General features: G+C 37.5%; 5 protein-coding genes across 6 annotated transcripts; 2 read left to right on the plus strand and 3 right to left on the minus strand.

Annotated features, from left to right (window-relative positions):
- Nucleotides 1–337: 337 nt before the first annotated feature.
- On the plus strand, nucleotides 338–2,274 carry LOC111453043 (UPF0481 protein At3g47200-like). The gene has a single exon (XM_023093975.1). The coding sequence runs from the start codon at nucleotides 436–438 to the stop codon at nucleotides 2,032–2,034; it is 1,599 nt and encodes a 532-aa protein (XP_022949743.1). The 5' UTR covers nucleotides 338–435; the 3' UTR covers nucleotides 2,035–2,274.
- Nucleotides 2,275–2,453: 179 nt separating this feature from the next.
- LOC111453051 (protein RER1A-like) lies at nucleotides 2,454–5,125 on the minus strand. Of its 2 annotated transcripts, XM_023093993.1 has the most exons (4): nucleotides 4,552–5,125; nucleotides 2,950–3,130; nucleotides 2,800–2,865; nucleotides 2,454–2,720 (listed from the first exon to the last, which is right to left on the minus strand). In XM_023093993.1, the coding sequence occupies exons 1-3, from the start codon at nucleotides 4,923–4,925 to the stop codon at nucleotides 2,809–2,811; spliced, it is 612 nt and encodes a 203-aa protein (XP_022949761.1). In that variant the 5' UTR covers nucleotides 4,926–5,125; the 3' UTR covers nucleotides 2,454–2,720; nucleotides 2,800–2,808. The 2 variants fall into 2 exon arrangements, with proteins under 2 accessions (XP_022949761.1, XP_022949760.1); XM_023093992.1 differs by having other exon boundaries at nucleotides 2,454–2,865.
- Nucleotides 5,126–5,437: 312 nt separating this feature from the next.
- LOC111453298 (small RNA degrading nuclease 3-like) lies at nucleotides 5,438–9,786 on the minus strand. The gene is made up of 12 exons (XM_023094350.1): nucleotides 9,649–9,786; nucleotides 9,315–9,497; nucleotides 9,104–9,193; nucleotides 8,579–8,647; nucleotides 8,285–8,425; nucleotides 8,001–8,117; nucleotides 7,851–7,920; nucleotides 7,373–7,473; nucleotides 7,103–7,237; nucleotides 6,908–7,015; nucleotides 6,390–6,497; nucleotides 5,438–6,160 (listed from the first exon to the last, which is right to left on the minus strand). Exons 1-12 carry the CDS (start codon nucleotides 9,679–9,681, stop codon nucleotides 5,750–5,752), a joined length of 1,566 nt encoding a protein of 521 aa, XP_022950118.1. The 5' UTR covers nucleotides 9,682–9,786; the 3' UTR covers nucleotides 5,438–5,749.
- Nucleotides 9,787–10,211: 425 nt separating this feature from the next.
- Nucleotides 10,212–12,837, minus strand: LOC111453299 (microtubule-associated protein RP/EB family member 1C-like). Its single transcript, XM_023094351.1, has 7 exons — nucleotides 12,496–12,837; nucleotides 11,993–12,222; nucleotides 11,730–11,885; nucleotides 11,453–11,559; nucleotides 10,945–11,164; nucleotides 10,746–10,859; nucleotides 10,212–10,644 (listed from the first exon to the last, which is right to left on the minus strand). The coding sequence occupies exons 2-7, from the start codon at nucleotides 12,098–12,100 to the stop codon at nucleotides 10,363–10,365; spliced, it is 987 nt and encodes a 328-aa protein (XP_022950119.1). The 5' UTR covers nucleotides 12,101–12,222; nucleotides 12,496–12,837; the 3' UTR covers nucleotides 10,212–10,362.
- Nucleotides 12,838–17,146: 4,309 nt separating this feature from the next.
- LOC111453300 (transcription factor MYB44-like) lies at nucleotides 17,147–18,698 on the plus strand. The gene has a single exon (XM_023094352.1). The coding sequence runs from the start codon at nucleotides 17,321–17,323 to the stop codon at nucleotides 18,218–18,220; it is 900 nt and encodes a 299-aa protein (XP_022950120.1). The 5' UTR covers nucleotides 17,147–17,320; the 3' UTR covers nucleotides 18,221–18,698.
- Nucleotides 18,699–20,451: the final 1,753 nt, after the last annotated feature.

The raw sequence follows: 20,451 nt of genomic DNA on the forward strand, positions 1-20,451 counted from the left end.
GCAATACTTAATAATTCAATTCCAGGGGAAATTTCATCTCTGCATATAATATAATAATAATCCTAATACAAGTAAAAGGAGAGAGAGAGAGAGAGAGAGAATCGTGCACTTCTGATCAAAATCCAGAAGAAGAACGGAAAACAGAATTGGAAATAAAGAATGGCAATTTGATTTTTCAATGAAAATCACATTCTCGCCAAACATCGAAGATAGACATTCCAAGTAAATGGGTCCGTTTCGTTTTTGATGATCTACACCTTTGCTTCACGTCTTTTGGAACTTAAAAAAGCATTAATAATTTGGATATTTTCGTTCTCACCTTAATTATTACGTCCTCGTTGTCTATGTCGAAGTACAGTGCTTTGGTTGCTGGGGACGGATAAGAGTTCTTCAAATGCCAATCGAAGTCTAAGAAGTTTCAGTTCTGTGCACAAGATGGTGGCTGTGTTCAATAAAGAGTTATTGAGCTGGTATCTGATCACCCTCAAGCTCAGAGAAACGGTAGAATCTGGACTTCCCGTCATAAACTCAAATTCAGCCAATTCTGTTGATTCTCAAGAAAAATCAGAGCTCCAGCTTCAGGGGCAGAGACAGAATCATTCAGAATCCCATCGTGTTATAATAGAAGATGAAGATCAGAAGCTTGAAGAAGACCCGGAATCACCGGAGTCAGGATGGGTTATCACCATCAAGGAAAAGCTTGGCCAAGCACATCAAGATGAAGTAGAAAGTTCGTGGGCGAAGGTCAGCATTTACAAGGTCCCCCACTACCTGAAAGATGGAGACGACAAAGCTGTTGTTCCTCAGATTGTGTCTTTGGGACCTTACCACCATGGAAAGCGCCGGGTCCGGCAAATGGAACGCCATAAATGGCGATCGCTTCACCACATCCTAGAGAGAACAAAGCACGACATAAAGCTTTATCTGGATGCCATGAAAGAACTTGAAGAGAAAGCCCGTAGTTGTTATGAAGGACCGTTCAGTTATAGCAGCAATGAGTTTGTTGAAATGATGGTGCTGGATGGTTGCTTTGTGCTTGAGCTCTTCAGAGGAGCTGCAGAAGGATTCAAACAACTTGGGTACCCTCGAAATGATCCAATCTTCGCAATGCGCGGCTCAATGCATTCAATCCAGAGGGACATGATAATGCTCGAAAATCAGCTTCCCCTGTTTGTACTGGATCGGCTGCTAGAGCTTCAGCTTGGTGACCACTACCAGAAAGGGCTTGTAGCCGAATTGGCACTCAGATTCTTCGACCCATTAACCCCAAATGATGAGCCCTTGACTAAAAGTAACTTGAACAAACTAGAATCATCTCTCGGAAACACAACCGCCTTTGACCCGCTTGGTTATCAAGGCGGACTTCATTGCCTCGACGTTTTCCGGCAAAGTCTACTGCGATCAGGCCCGAAATTATCACCAAAAGTGTGGATCAAACGGCGGTCTCATACAAATCGGGTGGCCGATAAACGGAGGCAGCAATTGATACACTGTGTGAAAGAGCTGAAAGACGCAGGGATCAGATTCCAGAAGAAGAAAACTGATCGATTTTGGGACATAAATTTCAATAACGGGGTTATGCAAATTCCACGGCTATTGATTCACGACGGAACAAGGTCATTGTTTCTGAATCTAATAGCGTTCGAACAGTGTCATCTTGATTGCAGCAATGACATAACCTCCTATGTGGTTTTCATGGATAATCTAATCGACTCTCATGAAGACGTTGCTTACCTCCATTACTGTGGGATAATAGAGCATTGGCTTGGCAGTGATGAGGAGGTTGCTGAGCTCTTCAATCGTCTCTGTCAAGAGGTAGTTTACGACATCAATGCTAGCTACCTTTCCCAACTGTCCGAGGATGTGAATCGCTACTACAACCATAAATGGAATGCTTGGAGAGCAACCTTAAAACACAACTACTTCAGCAATCCATGGGCCATCATCTCTTTGATTGCCGCAGTAGTTCTTCTGTTGCTTACTTTTGCACAGACCTTCTATGGTGTTTACGGTTATTACAGGCCCCCAAATTGACCCACAACTCAGAACCTGCCCCTCTCTCTATCATATCAGATAAAAAGCTTCTGTTTTTCAGTTGTTTCTTCTTCTCCTTTTTTTTTTTTTTTTTTCCTTCTTTTTCTCTTGGATTGGTTTTCCAGCTCAGTTCAAATAGCTGATGGAATTGTGTTATTGGTTTTTGTAATACGAAAGTAGTTTTCATTTTGATTATGTTGTGGATGGAGATGGCTTTGAATTTTCAGAGTAACATGAACCTCAGATGAGATGACTTTGTTTGGTCTTTTTTGTGGTAACATCTAATTGAACTAATGGCGTAAATGCTGTCTTAGATTCACTCTTTCATAGGCTACTATTTCTATAATGCCCATAATATTTTCACGATATCAAAAGAAGCTTGGCTTTTGCTGCTTCTTTACACGAGAACTTGTAAAAGCTCAAAAGAAATTAGACGTTAAATTAGCTTTTCCTACAGATGAATGGGATTACAGTGATTTCTCAATCTTTACGACTGAAAGATATCATCTGTCAAGGAGAGGGGAAAATTCAGAAATCATACTATTATCTTCCCGAAACTTGATTTTCCACAGGAACATCCAAAGAAGTACAAAGATCAGGGGAAATGAAAAACCAGCAGCAGATGATCAGCCTAACTTATCTTCAGTACAATTATCTCTTACTGCCATCTCCTCATGTAGAACTAACTGAGAACAGGAATACAGCAGAATAAATAAAGTTTACCAGTTCTCTACTTAACAGAAATAATTACTACTATTAATCTACCCAAAGACTTCAATCCTTTAGAAGGCTTTTGGTGTCGCTCGAAGCTGCACCCTTTCCATCATATCGCTATCAAGAAGTAAAGAACATCGTTAGTTAATAATTGCATGGGACATGATGAATGGAAGAAGACCATGAAAACAGAGAACATACCTGTTTACCAAAAGAGAACGGGACATATTTATATTTGATCATGTGTGATATCTGTCTCCTCATGGTGAGAGTGAACAGCACCACCCAGTAAAATAGAAGTATAGGCCAAAATACAGGTACATCAAATGCACTGAAGAATGTCATCAAAAAAGCAATACAGAAGGCTTTTGTGATAGAGTACCTTCAAAGTGGAAAGGAAGGAAACATTACCAAAAGTTAGCATTCTTCTTTCATTGGTCATTTTGATCTACAAGCATATAAAACTTATCGGATGAGGAAGCTATAATGTCCCTAATAACTGTTGAATACAAACTCTGAAAATCTGCATGCACCATTGCAATTCAAAAACAGATTCACATTAAGCATAAAGCCCAGTCCAAGATGATGGAATCTGTTTTCTACATGATTAAATTTGATGGTAGAAATTCTTTTTTATAAAAAAAAAACATGTTAGTAGATTAGGCAGTCAATTGTGTTAAAACTAAACCTTAATAAACACAGGCCATCAGTATCCAAATAAACAGAGGATTTGTATCATATTACATTACGGGAAACTTTCTTCTGAATATTTTTGCTTTTGAGAATAAAACTCAATGTTTAACAGCTTAAAGATCGATCCTATCCAATAGCTGCAATGCTGCTGGAAGTAATATAAATGTGGAACATGAAGGTTGAGAACAAAGGTACGAAAATTGCAAACAATTAGAAACATTGTAAAAAGAAACATCAAAATCCCGAGGTTCTATCATGAAGAAATAATGCTGAATAATTGAAACAATATCTTTTATAGGAAACGTCATACATCTTAACCTATAGGTCAGAACCTTTTAGATATTTACAGCAAGTATCAACCAGCTTGATTAAAGTTGCAAGGAATCTAACCAAGGTTTTTTCTTTATATTTTGGTTTATCTCCAAATTCTAGAGGGCAGAGAAATTATTCAATATGATAGTGACTTTTAAAATCATTAAATACATGGTTAACATTTTTTTTTTTTTGAATGTCTTCCTCTGAAATCCAATGATGTACAAGTGACAGCCATGTTGATCAAATAACTTCTTGGGCGCAGGGTTGAGGGAGCAAAGAAGGTTCTCTTAAATGGACAATGACATGGCTCAAGAGCTAGCTAGGAGTTTAGAACCCGAAGCGCAACCCTTTAACATATACCAAGTTCAAATAAATAGAATATCCACAAACTTCTGATTGCACCGCTGCAACTCTAATCTCGTTCGACTAGTCAGATTTTGAAAAGGTCAAATTCTGGGCTCAAAATTAAATGGGAACAAACTTAGCAAACATATGACATATCAAATACAAAAACCATCCAGAGATCCCAGGCACCAATCTTGATCAAATCCTATACTACGGGTGAAAAGTTAGAAGAATTCCGACCCCCAATCATTAATAAAGCTCATGACTCCAATCCAACAGTTACCCATCTCCTAAAGCTTAAGCAAACCACGACAGTTCGTAATTACACTACAAATTCCCGATCGCATGGTTCACATTTATATCAGAGAGTATTCAATCAAAAGACACTGCGATGGCTCAAATTGAAAATGGGAGGGAAAAAAATGCAACGAATCGGAAACCTGGACGCACCAGAACTTGAACTCCGGAAGCCTACGAACGAAAGGGCGGAACTCATCGGATTCCCTGAGGGGAAGCGCAGGGCCGTCATGGAGATCCAGGATCTCAGGATCCACTTGGGGCGAGAGAAACCCAATTAGAAGATTGAGGATGTAAATTCCGAGACCGTAAGAGACGATGTAGAATCCTTCGATGAGGTAAACCCGAAGGACATAGATAGAGGCGACGAAAAAACAGGCGATCCAACGGTAGAAGATGTAGGGGGTACACCTATCGAGAAGGTGTTGATACCGCCGGGAAACGCCATGGCTCCACCGTGAAAAGAGAGTGGTAGAATAGACATCTTCCGCGCCGCCGAGACCAACGCCAGCCGCTTCACTTTCCATTAGGACCCAAAAGTATCGGCAACCGTCGTCGCCCAATTTATATACTCGAGATTTGATTTCCCCGTTCCTATGTATCTGTAATTATCTCCCTTCAGCCATTTGCCAAGGTAAGGTGGGTTGACGAACTGGCCGTCGTTCGCGGGCTGATTCCCCTCGATCAATTTTTTTTCTCTTTTTCCTTCTCTATCTTTTTTCTTTTTAAACCGATCCTTGGCGCTTCCCCTTCGCAACTCCCCAAGTCAATATTTTAGCATATTGCACTTTGCAATACCAACCTTTCATTTTAATTGTTCATTGTGAAATAGATTAAAATAGATTTGTTTTTTTTTTTTTATCATCATTATTATTATTATACTAACAGATGCTTGGGCTCGTGTAAGCTCTGCTTTTATCGTAGATTTCATTGAAGCATAGACTTTTTGGTTAAGAGTATATATACTATACGTCAGTTGAATGATGTAGCATCAATTATTTAAATTAGTAGTTGGTTTGAAAGAGTAAATTAAGCAGGATTCATCAACAATGCTAGTTCGGGAGGAATGTATTATGGATGAGGTGTCATGCATTTAGAATAGGTAACATTCTAGATTCGATATAACCCACTCTCTACGTGACCCGAGGTTGATATGTCACACATATAATATGACACTGGATTATATCCTTCTCTGATGCATTTCATCTGAGATAGACTCTGCCTCAACAAAATTAAAGACAACCGAGACAAAATAATCTACAACCCTGAATCCGAGTCTTTGCATAACTTCCCCAATGCCTTCCAAGTAAACAAATAATCAGAAGAAGATAGAGTTGATCCAGAGCAAAATTTACTTCTTTCCTTCTCTCTTCCTGTTTTCCTTCTTCCCCACGGTGATAGCTTTACGCAGGATATTAAGTTCATAATCCTTCCTTCTCAAGTCTTCCTTCAGGCTCTCAACCTCTTTCAAGTGATCACAACAGTGACTCGAGTCCTCCTTTTGTTTCAATTCTTGCTTCAACCTTTCAACCTCCTCCACATGGTTGCAACATCTACTCGACTTTGAAATTGTCTCCATTTCAATTTTCTGGTCAGTCTTCTGTTTTTTGGACATTACTAGGTTTTCAATCACCTCTAGGTCTCTCTTTCTCGATGATACTTTTTCAGCAAAATCATTTGCTCCCATTGTGCGAACAAAGATACTAACAATGGACCCTGAACGTTGAAACCTGACAAGCTTTTGTGGACGCCCAGATGAGTCCTGATTGTATGGCAGGAGTGGATAATTTAATCAGTAAAACCAACCAGGCAATTGTGCTCAAATTCTTCCCCATTTCCCAGTTTGGAATATGATGAACTAATTTGGTGAGGATTTGGCATAGTATTGAGAGTGTCAGACTGTCAGTATTATAAGGGAACAAGGAAAGCATAACAAATGAAGAAAATAAATCATGTCACGTAAAAATAGAGATTTGATCGTTCACAATTACCTCATTTGGGTTACCTTCAATCTGTTCGAATGCTTGTCGTGCCTCCTTGGGGTTCTTAAAAATGGCAAATGCAGAGTATATATCCCCCCCTTGACCTTTCTTAGGTGGCTGTTGGAAAATCAATCGTCAAAACATAAAATTCATTGATAAAAGGTGGTAGGTGGAGAAGAATATTGACACTGCACAATGGATTATCTTGTTTAAACAATAGATATTTGGTTGACTAGTTAAACTGCTCAGCTAAGTGCTAACTTGCCTGGCCACTCAACTTATAGTTTCGCACCACAACCCCACCCCAGCCGCCCAGCTTTCTTAATCCATAAAGGACCCATTCAATAAGCTACATCAAAAGTGTATTGGATCCTAAACCTACAGTACTGAACTGTGTGCATGATCTTTTCGTGGAAATCATCGTATATCAAAACTATTGACTATGTATATGGCATGGAGATTATCACAAAAATTTAATAGTAATGTATATCTATGGATCCATATGAATTGAATGTAGCATACTCAACCTTGAGTTCAATGGTGAAGTCACCAGGAATAACTCCAGCTAATGCTTCACTTGGTACATTAATCGGTATTCGATGAAGAAATAACTTCTCCATACCAATTTGAGGTGTCTGCAGTATATAAAGAAAAACTAATATTAATATATGAGCACAAACATAAGCTCTACTGTGATTGGGTTGGAAAATCCCTATTCTTACATCCTCATCAACTATAGCAATCACATCATCAGCTTTACTCTCTAGTTTTGCGAGCACAAGTTTCATGGCAGCACGAGCATCATCCAGACAATTATGTGAAGCACCCTCCTCCCGAAGGTCATAGCCCAAGACAGACTGCCAAAGTAAAAAAAAAAAAAAAAAAAGTATGTCTATAAGAGACGAATGCTCTCAATTAGGCAAATAAATGCCCTTGCAGAAATAAAAATACTCAATAACATGAACTATGAAAAACATGTATTTTACACGTGCCTTACACAGCTTATTCAAAGAAGGTCTTCTGTAGATAGATCCATTGGAATACTTGAAGATAAATGAAGTGTCAATCACCCTCGTGTGATCTAATTTAAGTGCTGTAGCAATAAAAGAACAAAGGACAGAGAATAAACAAATGTCAGGGTAAGCAATACACACAATTTTCAAGAGGCCATTTGTTTGCAAGGAATTTGGATACTCAACATGGGAATCCATATGCTTGTGCATTCGAAGGTCCCATACATGACTAGTTTTAATTCAGTTTTTACTGTCAATAAACATTAAAGGTATGAGGACATGAAAATCTTAAGATAGTATCCGTTAAAAAAAACAGGCGGCTAGTCATTAGTATAGTATAATTTAAGGTCCAATTTTTTGCAATAGCAACCTCGTTTGAGTTGAGTAAGATATTACAAATTTAATCAAACGAGGTGGATATAAGGAAAACAAATACTGATCATCATTCTTAGATTACCTTGCAGGTCATTGTTCAGACTGTGGCCTGCCAAAATAGTTCCATGTGACAATAATTTGGTAATGGATCTCTACAATTTGAACAAAGAATATTAGATCATACATGTTCAAGCAAGAGTGAACCATCCTCATACGAAACAAACTCAAATACCTGAACATCAACCAAAGAACAAGTAATTCCATCCAAATCCCCCGGAGAAATTCCAGTTATATCAGTTCTGTAGTCCTTAATTGCTTTTCTAGGATTTACAAGTTCATCAATTTTCACCTGCAGAGAGATCTCTACACTCATCATAAAAGGTTTGAGAAAATCTAATGAGATCATAAATATAATATAATAGCAAACATATAGTACCATTGTTTTTCATTATGTGTGTGTGTATAAACGGAGGTGTGCATAGAGCCTACAAGAAGACATAAAGGTCAAGAGCATACTTGTAAGTCGCGATCCACCATGCAAACCCTCACCAAGTTCTCAGTTCCATCTTCGCAGAGAACCATCTCACAATCAATGGCATATATTGCATTTGATTTCAGTGCTTTAGACTTTTGACTGAATTTTGTAACAATCCATCCCTTCAAAATCAGACCCACAAATCAACACAATTCAAGAAAGATACACAATAACTTGGTAACTATAGAAAACATTATATATTAAAATGGAAAGTTTATTAGTCCATTAACAAAACAGGTAAAAGATTGCGCACAAAACAGAAGTTGACATCCTACCTTCTCATATGATGGGAATGAATATTCTAATGGATACTGTGGGTGTTCGAGTGTAAGCCGAACCAGCCTCTGCACAGTCATAATGATGGGTTAAGAAAATTTACAAGAGAATGAACAACTTACAAACAAATGGAAATAAAATAAAAATAATACAAGGAGAGTCGATAAAAAACTAGGATAAGTTGACAGTACTAGTAAACGATGGATTTGCATAATGATTACTGGAACAATTAGACCAAATGCTATGAATGAGCATGTCAATAATTCGAGACAAACAGATTAAGGTTTCATTTATACGCTTGAAAGAGCTCAAGCTCAAGATCACCTGTCACAAGTTTTGCGCATTGGAAAGGTAGCATGATAACGAAAGGAAAAATAGCTAATAAGACGAACATTCAAAGGAAGTGGTGCAATAGAAAACATGTTGAATACTTTCAGACAAATATTGAAATGAGCAAATATAAGTAACTAAGATAGAAAAATTCGTCGCTGTGGGTATTGATCCTCCAGCAAAAAGAACCCCACCTGCTCGGGTGATTCATTGTCGGAAGTTTTCTGCGATACTTGCTTCACAACATTGCGCTTCTCGTTACACTGGAGAATTTTATCCAAGAACTGATAACAAAAACATACACGTGATTTATGTCAGTCTTAGTTTGGAAAATAACAAGAGTTGAGAAAGCAGATAACACAAACTTCCCATAGTGTTTGTGATAGACAGAGAATGATTCGTTACCATCAAATCATCCTCTTTGCTAAATGTCTTGAGAAAAGCAATCAACAAATCATTGGGCCTCTTAGACGGGTCGCACATGCTAGCCCCGAACTTAGGGTCACGACTGATAAGAAACTCCTTCCAGTCTCCTTCACTACCTCTCATTCCTCGTTTTTGGGTCAAACGCACCATCTCGACAAGCACCTACAAAGAAGAAAAAAAAAAAGGGAAGAGCTTTTTATACAGATTTAAGCCGCCTCCAGCCTTCCACAAAATACTAGGCATACACACCCAGCGGAGAAATTAAGTAACAGCACATAAATGGTAAAGGCAGGTTGAAGAACAAAGTGAGCACCTTCTTCTCTGCTGTAGCGATCTTGTCCTCCATCGGAAACGCTCCGGAATTCGAAGTATGACTGCAACTGCGAAAAGTGTGGGTGCGTTCCCGCCGCGGAGTCTGCCTAAGTCTTCGAGGGAGCTGTTGATAATGAAGAAGCGACCGGCATTCGGGTCGGGTTTTCGGGTTGGGTAAACGTAAACCTAAAATAATTATGTTTTTGTTTTTATTTTTTATTTTTAGGCTAAATTAATAAAAAAGAACTACAAAATCAAAACTTTAAAATTTAAATTTAAAAAAAAAAAAAAACAAACTTTGAAATATATTTGCATGTTTCTTATTTTTCAAATCTATTAAAAAGAAAATAAAAGGGAATTTTTTTAATAATAAAAAAGGGAATTATAAAAAATATTTATGTCAAATTGTACCAATTCAAACCGTGGAATATTTATTAAAATGGGGTTTTGAAACATTTAAAAACTTAAATCTAATTGATATGAACTACTTGGACGAATTCTTGGGTTAGCGTTAGCTAGCGGGAAGAGGAAAAGGAGCAAACCCCATAGAGTTGGGTTGTTTCATTTCAGGGTCTTTCAGCAATTCTTCATTAAAAACAGCCACATGAAAACGTTCTGAACAAACAGGACGACACATAAGAACAACTCTAGAATCACAACTATACTATACTCTATAGTAGTTGAGGAATTGCACGGTTACAAAAGAATGCCTTGATCAGTATGTCATAAGGGGTGACCCACTGCAATGAACATCAGAAGCATCAGATACCCTCCGCCTGGGAGACAAAGTTGTCATGCCAACAACGTCTACATCAAAATTGATTACACTTTTTCTCTTCTGGGATTCTAAACTTAGCTTCTCATCAGAAACTTCAGCTATTGGACTCAAAAGATCTATCGTTTCCTTCTGGTGAACGGACAACATCGCTTGAGCTTCTGCCACCACTGATGCATCATCATCAACAGCATACAGTATCTTCCTTATAGCTCCTACAGCCTGAAAAGAAACGAAATCAAAATGCTCAACTTCATGGGCTTGAAATTCTAATAGACCGAAGAAAATGCAGATACAAAACAGAGAATTTCAGAAACAAGTACGGGCAAACTTTCAATCTGTGGACTCTGGCAGAGTATCTCAATATCTCTTAGCTTAGAAAAGTAGAAATCCCTCTCTTTCTCAAGGCTGTCGATCGACAGTTTCAACGTCGTGATCTGCATTTTACATTAGTAAGTATATATGTACTCTCCAGTTTCTTTTCGTCCATATTATCAAAGTAGACGCAGCTTCAGAAGATACCTGTTCATCATATGCAGATACTCCATTGGATGGAGGTTTTGAAACATTTGCTACCTGATTTCCAGAGTTCATTGATGCCTCATTTCTCCGAGCATTCTGAGAGACCTGAGCCCTGGATGCAGCAGCTGTTGAACCTTTTGCAGAAGAATGTGATGTGGTGCTCTTCTTGCTTGCGTCCTTTCCGCCCTTGGATGCTTCTCGCCTTTCCAAAGCATTATAACTAAAAAGAAAACAAAATTGAACCATAAACATATGAACTGTTGTAGTGTAATTTGACAATCTAATATTAACAGACTTCTAACTTCTTTATGATCATCACTTTTCAAACATTGAAGTTTACCATTGTGAATTTACTTATAGTTCAAATCATCAAATATTTGCATGTTAGGTCCAAAAGGGGTCAGATTAAGTAATTATGAGTTAAAAGTAGCATGGTTACCGCAACCCTTATAAACAAAAACTCAATATTGGTTAATTGAAAATTGTAGCAGGTAATAGACCAGATTACCACTGCAAAACGCCTCCATTAGCGGAATCACAATAACGTTTCATCCACTGCATGAACTCCAGATTATCAAGGGGCCTTCCTTTCACAAGCTTGCTCACCTCGATATGCTACAACATTGCAAGGAAGACAGTAACTAAGTGCAGATCAAGTACAGAGCAGATATAAAGAACCCAATCCAAAATCATAATAAGTTGGAATATTTCTTACAGAAACAGAATTAATCTGTGAAGTTGTACGAATAATAGATAATACCAAAGGGGGTTATTAAAAAGGATACCTTGGTGATCTTCAATTTGTTGAACACATCTTGGAGGACCTTATAATTCTGGATCATTTCGTACTCGCTTTTCGCATCAAAATTGACCTTGTGCATCGGCACCATCCCTGGGTGAGCCGCATCCATCAATTGGCAATGAACCGCACCAGAGCATGCCTACAATTCAAGAATCCATAATAAGGGTCAAATAAACAGAATTTCCAAAAAAAAGCTCAGAACAAATACGAACAAAAGAAGTAACGCAATAGGGGTTTCGGGAGAACCTCCTCGACTTTGGAAAGATTAAGGTGGAGAGTAGAGTTGATCCACGCGAGGATCTCCGATCTTCCAACGAAATACGCAGAATCCATCATCCCAATGTTTGTCGCCATTTCTTAGGGCTCTGAATCTCTCCCACAAAAACTCGTCGGGCTTTGTCACCGGCTGTGAAGCTATTTCTCTCTGGAGTTGCAGGCGCGAAGACAATGGAATTGGGTCAGTTGCCAACGGCTCCCTGTGGAGGGGAATTTAAAAAAGGAGGAGGAGCGGGATTTCTAATAATTCAAAATGAAACGTCACGCCGTCAGGAGCGGTGTCGCCCCACCTATACATGGGCCTATTGGGCCCCCTACTACACCGGAAAACAGTAACTTTTTTGGGCCAGCCCATTAAGATGTATTTTGTACTTGAGAAATTTTTATGCAAATTAAATTATTATTATTTATTTCACATAAATCGTGGTTTTTTCAAAATTATTAAAATATGGGTTTTGAAAAGAAAATTATACCATTTGGAAGGATATAAACTAGAAATGTAATGAAATTTGATCGCCGGCAAATCGTCGTCCGTACACAGCAAGATTACTCCGCCTTCAATTCCGCCTCTTGTCCTCTATTCGGCTCGACACAGTCTTGGAAACTCTCGTTACAACGCTTATCGATTCTGGAGTAGCCGCAATCTCCTCTAGATCCTCCGGCACTCGCACCACCGCCGACGTTCCGTACAAATACACCTCCCCTGCCCATCAACATCAACCCCATTTACATTCAAAATCAGAGTCCCATAAAAACCGTAATACAAAACTGGAAATCCGAAAACGAAGTGGCGGTGGAAGACCTGGAAATGGAGACAGCCACCGCCATTTGTACTGATACCCAATTCTCTTCTTGGGCCGACGTGTGGTCCACTCATTCACAGAAGGATGAAGAACATGGGCCAGACTTCGGCCCAAAAGAAGCCAGACTCTTTTTAATATTCAATAAAGCATTCACACAATCCTGCTCGTGGTTATAATTTTATTTTTTAAATTAAGAGACACCAGTAAAATAAAAGAAATTTTAAAATACTTACTATTAAATACAAAATGAATTTAATGAAAAATAAATAAATGTATAGAGATTTGTGCAAAAACATATAGAATTGTGTGAATGAAGACTAATAAATAGGTCCATTATGGCTCCTCCTACTCCTACCCTCTTTACCCAATCACATATCATTTAATCACCAAAGCTGAATGCGTTACAGCTAGCGAATCACATGACGTGGCCTTCCCAATCTTATCTCTTTCACTCTTTTCATTATATATATAAATGCATTCAACTCATTTTTTTACTTCTATTGCAATTATCTTTAAAAAATTGTTCTCTTTTTTACATTCCAATTTGTGAATATATATATATATATAATGAGCAAGTTTTAAAAGAATGTTAACAAAATGTATGGTGACCAATTATTATCCTTAAAAAAGTGATCAATTATTAACATATAATATTATTTTATACACATAATTCCTTCTTTGATTATTTATTTTAAACTATAATTTAAAAAAATTAGTGTAAACATAGAAAAACGAATTCAAGATTTACTAATGTTTGTATGAATTAATTTATATTTAATTTTAGAAGTTTTATTTTAGTGGCACACATTTGAAAGTTTATCTTATCCTTTATTAAAAGATACCTTCCTGGGAAATACCTCCTACCGGTTAGACTACAAAGAGTTGTGCTGTCACCATATTTTTACATGCAATTTATTATTATTATTTTTTTCGAAATTCTAAATTTCAATGCTTAGAAATGTGACAACGTGGAGGATAAATGGAAAAATCCGACGTGACTACGCTATGGAACGCCTCTGTCTGAGGTTGAGCAATCCAGTGATGGAAGACGTGGTGGTTTTTGTATCCGACGCGTGTCGCGCAGCTTTTAGAAATACAACTGTGAATTTTGTCCGTTATAAGGCAGGGTAGATAGGAAGGAATCCTCGTTTCACACGTGTCCACTGCTACGATAATAGCTTATCATACAATTTATCATGCTATGATCTTAACTTTTCTAAATAATTAAATACTTTCATATTTGCAGAATTTGGTGGTATATACTTCAAAACTTTTTCCTTTTCTGTTTTTTTTTTTTTTTTTTTAAAGCATGTAAATGTTAGTTTCACAAGAATAAATTATTTAATCCACTGTAAATGGTAAACGTGACGTGATAGAATAATTTAGAAAAAGGGGAAAAAATATGAATCATGAATTTAGCGAGGGTCTGAGAGGGAAATATCTGCGAAACCTCCAACGGAACGCACAGGATAAGGGACTCAATTTGGTCGGAAAGTTAGTGTTTCGAATTAATTTATTAATTTCAGAAAGGGCAGGTAAAAATAAAATAAACGTGCTAGCCTGTAGCTGCTATATCGGTGGTCCACACAGAATTTTGACGTCATATTATTGGAAGCCGTGGAATAAATGGTCCCACCACCCTCTTCAAAATTAAATACATTTTGTTTTTTAAAAAAGAAAAAAGGTCAAACGGTTTTGCTTGCCCATACCGACTCCGTACATGTGCAAAGAAGCCTCCTCGACCGTTCCCTTCCCACGTGCCATTCCTTTTTCTGTCTCTCCTTTTTTTTTTTTTTTTTTTTTCTTTTTTCAAATATAGTCTCTTATCTTACCCACCAAATATTCCAAATTTTAAACGTATCAAAATGACTTAATCTTAAATTTAAGAAGCCTGATTATTTAAATTGTAATGTAGTGTCTTTTTCCGTAATTCCAATTAATGGACAATGATTTTGTTGTTTGGATTTAGGATAAATAAATAAATAAATAAAATAGGATATGATGGTGGTGGTTGATGGGGTGCTTAAGATCCGGGGAGATAATTACAGTGTTTATTATATTTGATTACAAAAAGAAATATATATATATATAATATTAGAATACAAAGATTTTCCGGTGCCAAACGGCAAGCAGATCCCTGGTGGTAGGAATTACTTTAATGTCCTCGTGGGCAAAGGCAAAACGACTAAAGGAAAATGGCAAGTGTGTTGGTGTGCCGCCTTCAGAGGGCGCAAAGCCGCACGTGGGTACGCTGTACGGTTGAGGAGAGCACGTGAGAGAGTTGTTAGGAAACAATAACAATATAAATAGATAAATAAATAAATAAATAAATAAATAAAATGGTAAAGAGGAAGTGGGGGATGAGTAGTTAGGAGGTTTTCCAGCTGTATTGCCCCTTATTACCCTTACAACCCCAATTATTTCATTCTCCGCATTTCTTTCTTGCCTCCATACCTTACCGTTACTGGTCCTTTTTATATTTTTTAATGTTTACTCTATAAATTATAATAATCATTCAAATTTAAATAAACTCTTTATATAAATTTTTAGTTGGTAGCAATGGGCACAAAATCTTAACTAAAAATGGAGCTATAGTCAAAGATATGTGCAAAATCAAATAATATATATGGTATAGAGATATTTTAATAATATGAGGCTACTTGTGGACACATTTTCCCCTTCTTTCTTCTCTCATTTACTTCTATAATTGTTCTGTCATTTTCTTCATTGATTAACCCTAATATTTTTTTTAAAAAAAAATATCAATTTCTTTTGTTAATTTCCTACATCACAAACACCAAAACAAGTAGTAAAAAAGTGAGTGAAATTCAATGAAAGGTGTGAAAAAAAGCTAAATATTACATATTAAAATTTAGCACCGAGTTGAAAGTGTTTTTAAAAAAGGAAAAAAAAAAATAGCATAGAGAGAGAAGTAAAAGGTAAAGGCGATAGGAGCATCACCGGCGGGTGTCGGTGGGATAAAAAAAAGTTGGGAAAGTTAGTTAAGTACGTGGCCGCCGGAGAGTGGTGGAGGTGATGATATTGCCAAGGTTTACAGGCTGTACTGACACAAATGCAGCAATAATAATTATTCGCTCCCCGATTCGGCGTCCCTAATTGTCGTTTTGTGCCACATCATCATATCTTTCTCTTTCTCTTTTTTCTTTTAATTTTTAAGCTTCCACAGAAATAAAAAAATCTTAAAAATGGTAGACAGGGTGGCGAAAGGAGTCAAAGTGGGGGAGTCAGAGACGTTTCTTTTTTACCTCTCTCCCATTTATCTTCGCTCTCAAGCTTCTCTTATTCTATTACCCTTTCTATACTTAAAATAATATTAGTTTATAAATACTAATAACTATGTCACAATGTTTAATTAATTTAAAACTTTAGGAAATTAATTTAAATGAATAATAGTTGAAATAGCCAAATGATGCAATGGGTATGGGAGTTCAGTATCAAAGTGGGAGAGCGACTACTCCTTACTTTGGACCAAGCCAATTTTTAATCATTGTTTTTAGTCCATCCAAATATTATGTGGCTTTCATTTTTCTATTTTTTAAAAAATAACTTTATTAAATGGGTAGATATTTTTACATTCTTTTTTATTCATTAATTGACCAAATCATATATTCAGATATTAATTAAGATTTATCAAAGGACTAAAATACAAAGTTGAAATATAAAATCCAATCATAAATGAAGGGTTAATTACAGTAATTAAACCATGTATGTAATTAATGAGTGAAAATGGCAATGTTTTTAAAAACTACTTTTTGGCCTCAATTATGCGTTAAATGAATTTATTAATTAAAAAAAATCGTAATTAATTTGTTATATAATTTAAAAAACAAAAAACAAAAAACAAAACAAAACAAAACTGTTGTGGCCGGTGATCAAAATGAAGGTGGAACGATTATAGACGTGGCAAGTGGGATTACGCACACGTGGAATTGAAAAATGAAAAGTGGACGGCGAGGATTTGAAGGTGGATTGGTGTTAATTATTGAAGGCGGAGGCACGGAAAGAGTTGCAGCACAAGGTGTTTGCCGCGGTATCGCGCACGCGCCATTGACGAGCGTTATCCTTTTCAATTTTCATTTTTTTGTTTTTCCAGAAAGAAACTGAAAAAACAAAAATAAAAGAAAAGCAAAATTAAAAAGCGAGAGATTTTGTTATAAAATTGAATGCAGGTTAAAACGCGACGCGTGTTCATTGCCAGCTGTATCGCAACCGTAGTGGCACTTACCGGAACGTTTCTTATTTGCTTCAAAATGAGGCTACCGGCTTACTCGGTTGCCCGTTTCATCTCTTTTATAAGAACCCCACCTCCTAGCCGTCTCCTGCTCCAGTAACCCTACACAACAAGAAATAGAGGAAGCGAGCCGAACAAACAGACCTGACCTCCTACACACCCATCGAAACCGCGGTATCTCAATCTTCATGTTTTTTTGAATCATTCTATTGCTAATCGTTCGTGGCGGTTACCAGTTAAGAGATGGATCGGATCAAGGGTCCGTGGAGTCCTGAGGAAGACGACGCCCTTCGTGGACTGGTTCAGAAGCACGGTCCACGCAACTGGTCCCTCATCAGCAAATCCATTCCCGGCCGTTCCGGTAAGTCCTGCCGCCTTCGCTGGTGCAATCAGCTCTCTCCTCAGGTGGAGCACCGCCCCTTCTCGCCGGAGGAGGACGAGACCATTATCAGAGCTCATGCTAACTTCGGCAATAGATGGGCTACCATTGCTCGGCTTCTCTCTGGCCGGACGGATAACGCCGTTAAGAATCACTGGAATTCGACGCTGAAGCGGAAGTGTTCGTCGATGATGAATGAGGGTTTTGAAGCGGATCCAAACAGCCAACCTATGAAGAAATCGGTCAGCGCCGGCGCCGCCGTCAACGGGCTATACATGAACCCCGGGAGTCCATCAGGATCTGATATAAGCGACTCTAGTGTTCCTGTTATGTCTCCGACCGTCTACCGCCCTGTTGCCAGAACCGGCAGTGTTATACCTCCTGGAGAATCAGCACCGTCCCTCGCTACAGACCCGGCGACGTCTCTCTCGTTGTCTTTACCTGGTGCGAGCAGCGCCGGAGACGGCTTGAACCGCAGCGGAAGTGGTTCAACAGCGCAGGCGCCTTTAATGGCGGCATTTGCTCAAATACAAAACATGGCGGCATCGGAGCTGACAAAGGCAGCGCAGCTTGATACAAGAGGCGGTGGCGGGGCACACGAGAAAAAGAATGGGCTTGGAGTTTTCAGTGCAGATTTAATGGCGGTGATGCAGGAGATGATAAAATCAGAGGTGAAAAGCTATATGGAAGGGATGTCGGAGAAGAGAGGAAGAGGATGTTTTCAGCAGGCTAAAGCTGGTGGGATTAGGAACGTCGGTTTTTAAGCGAACTGTGATTCATCATCAAGAATTGTTGATTAGCATTAAGATTAGATTGATGATCGCAGAAGTTACAACATTCTGAAGCAGAATGAGAACCGAGAAGAACCAAATCTGGGAGTTTAATTGTCTTCCCAATTTTCAACTCTTTTTCCGTTGTAGTTTCTGAAGGAAATAATATTAGTGAATGTACAGAGAGAAGGGAATGAAAGAAAAAGAGAAGGGGGGAAGTTCCTCTTCCGTTACAGACAGGAAACAGAACAGAACAGAGGTAGAAGTTCGTTGGAATTAAGGTATAATATGGACCCTAAAACTGGAAAAAGTCGGGGGAGTTTTAAAAATCGTGTGTATACCAACTTTGCCTTCCATTCTTGACGCTATTTGTCTCTCATTTCGAAGACCACATCATCATAAAAAAAACCCACCAAATCAAAATTACAGAACAACATCAATCCCTCCCTCGTATTCAATGTTGGAGCTTTGTTTAAGCTGAATCTTCTTTTTAGTTGAAAGCAATCCTGTTAGGGATAATATATTTATTTTAAAAATCATTAGATTCCCACTTGGAGAGATGGAGGTCATTCCAAAAATCACAACTTTTTCATTGGATAAGCGTTTGAATATTATCTTCGTTTAGTTAAAAGCTCTCTTCAAGCACAATTTGGAATACAGTTCGTTGCGGAGTTATGCGGGAATTGCTTCATGGAATCCTTTAAAGAATGAACACCATTCCAACCTCAAAACACTTTTTATAAACAAATTTTGGAACTCAGTTTCATTATTATTTTAAAAAATTTGTGTTTTAATCACATTGTCCACCGTAATTACTTTATACTATATCTTTACATATACTGCATGTATACTTGTATATAGATAAATATGCATTTCTTTTCAGATACATGCATCTTTACTCATATATGATTATGCTCTAGGCATGAAAGAAAATATAAAATAATTTTGAAAAGGAGGTAAAGTACACAAATTTCATTTTTTTGAGGCACTATTATGAGAAGAAAAAGAGGAGGCGGCTTTAAAAAGAATCATCATTAAAAAAACATCGTCAACCCAATAAAGAGAATCAAATGGGTAATTTCTTTTAAATATGCTTTAGATTAGGGAGGGTTTAAATGCAGTTGAGTTTAGTTTTGTGACGGAAAGTAAAAGGATTTGAAAAAGAACGAAAAATGGGTCCAAAGTAACATAGTTTTGTCGCCAAGAGCCACTTGGTCACATTAGTAACCTTTTGGAACATAATGGCTGTACCAAACAAACTTAAGGAATAAAGAATGAGGTCTGGTCTACACTGAACTTGCTAAATTAGCTTACATCATTTCCTCTACAGCACACAGTTTTCCAAAGTTGAGAATGAACAAAATTTTTAATACTAATATATTTACCAATTAAATAAAGGTTGAGTGATCCATCAATATATGGTCAGTCAATCACTGTCATTAGCCTTTATAGCACCATGGCTGCTGTATGGAAACTAATGTCATTTGCTCTTGGGCATACCAATATTATTCAAGAATGATGCAATGTTTAACATTATGAAGAAAACTAGTAATAAATATTTGTGTACAGGCATGCTCAAATATAAGAGATTTCTAACAGAAGATGCCAGGTTTGTGCACTAATGACTATTAGCTCTATTACTTCGAGTAATCTGAGCTAATATACAAGTTAAATTCAAACATAATCCTGTGAATAAAAGCATCCATTACTTTTCTCCGAGGAGTCGGAGTTTAATCCCTGAAAAAAAATTCATATATTGGTAGTTGAAGCTTCACCTACATTCATAGGCAATAAATTATCAGACGGATTGTATCTAACCAACCAACCATTTGATGGCAACTATTCACATCCTAAAAAAAGTGACGACAAAAACCTCATTCATTCCCTTTAGACCTTTATCATCCTTAAAGTTTGTCCATCACTATACCCATTCAACATAAAAATGGCCTAAAATCCAAAACATCATATAAATTTTTTAATGTCTATGAGAGTCCGAAGTATTTCAACCAATCTCATATGACAATCTATCTGACTCTACAACAATTGGGATGACAATCTCTACAACATTTGGGAGTCGTAGGTAGTCTCACAAGGATGTTTTTTAGCCATGTGACAGGTGGCTATTGTAGATTGAACCTAAAACATCATGTATAACAAGTTTCAGTCGAGCAATCAACTGTACAATGTATAAACCCCTCAACCGATGCTCGTGTATTTAACCAGCT

Source organism: Cucurbita moschata, unplaced genomic scaffold (assembly GCF_002738365.1).
Source record: "Cucurbita moschata cultivar Rifu unplaced genomic scaffold, Cmos_1.0 Cmo_Scf00015, whole genome shotgun sequence".
Lineage (NCBI taxonomy): Eukaryota > Viridiplantae > Streptophyta > Magnoliopsida > Cucurbitales > Cucurbitaceae > Cucurbita > Cucurbita moschata.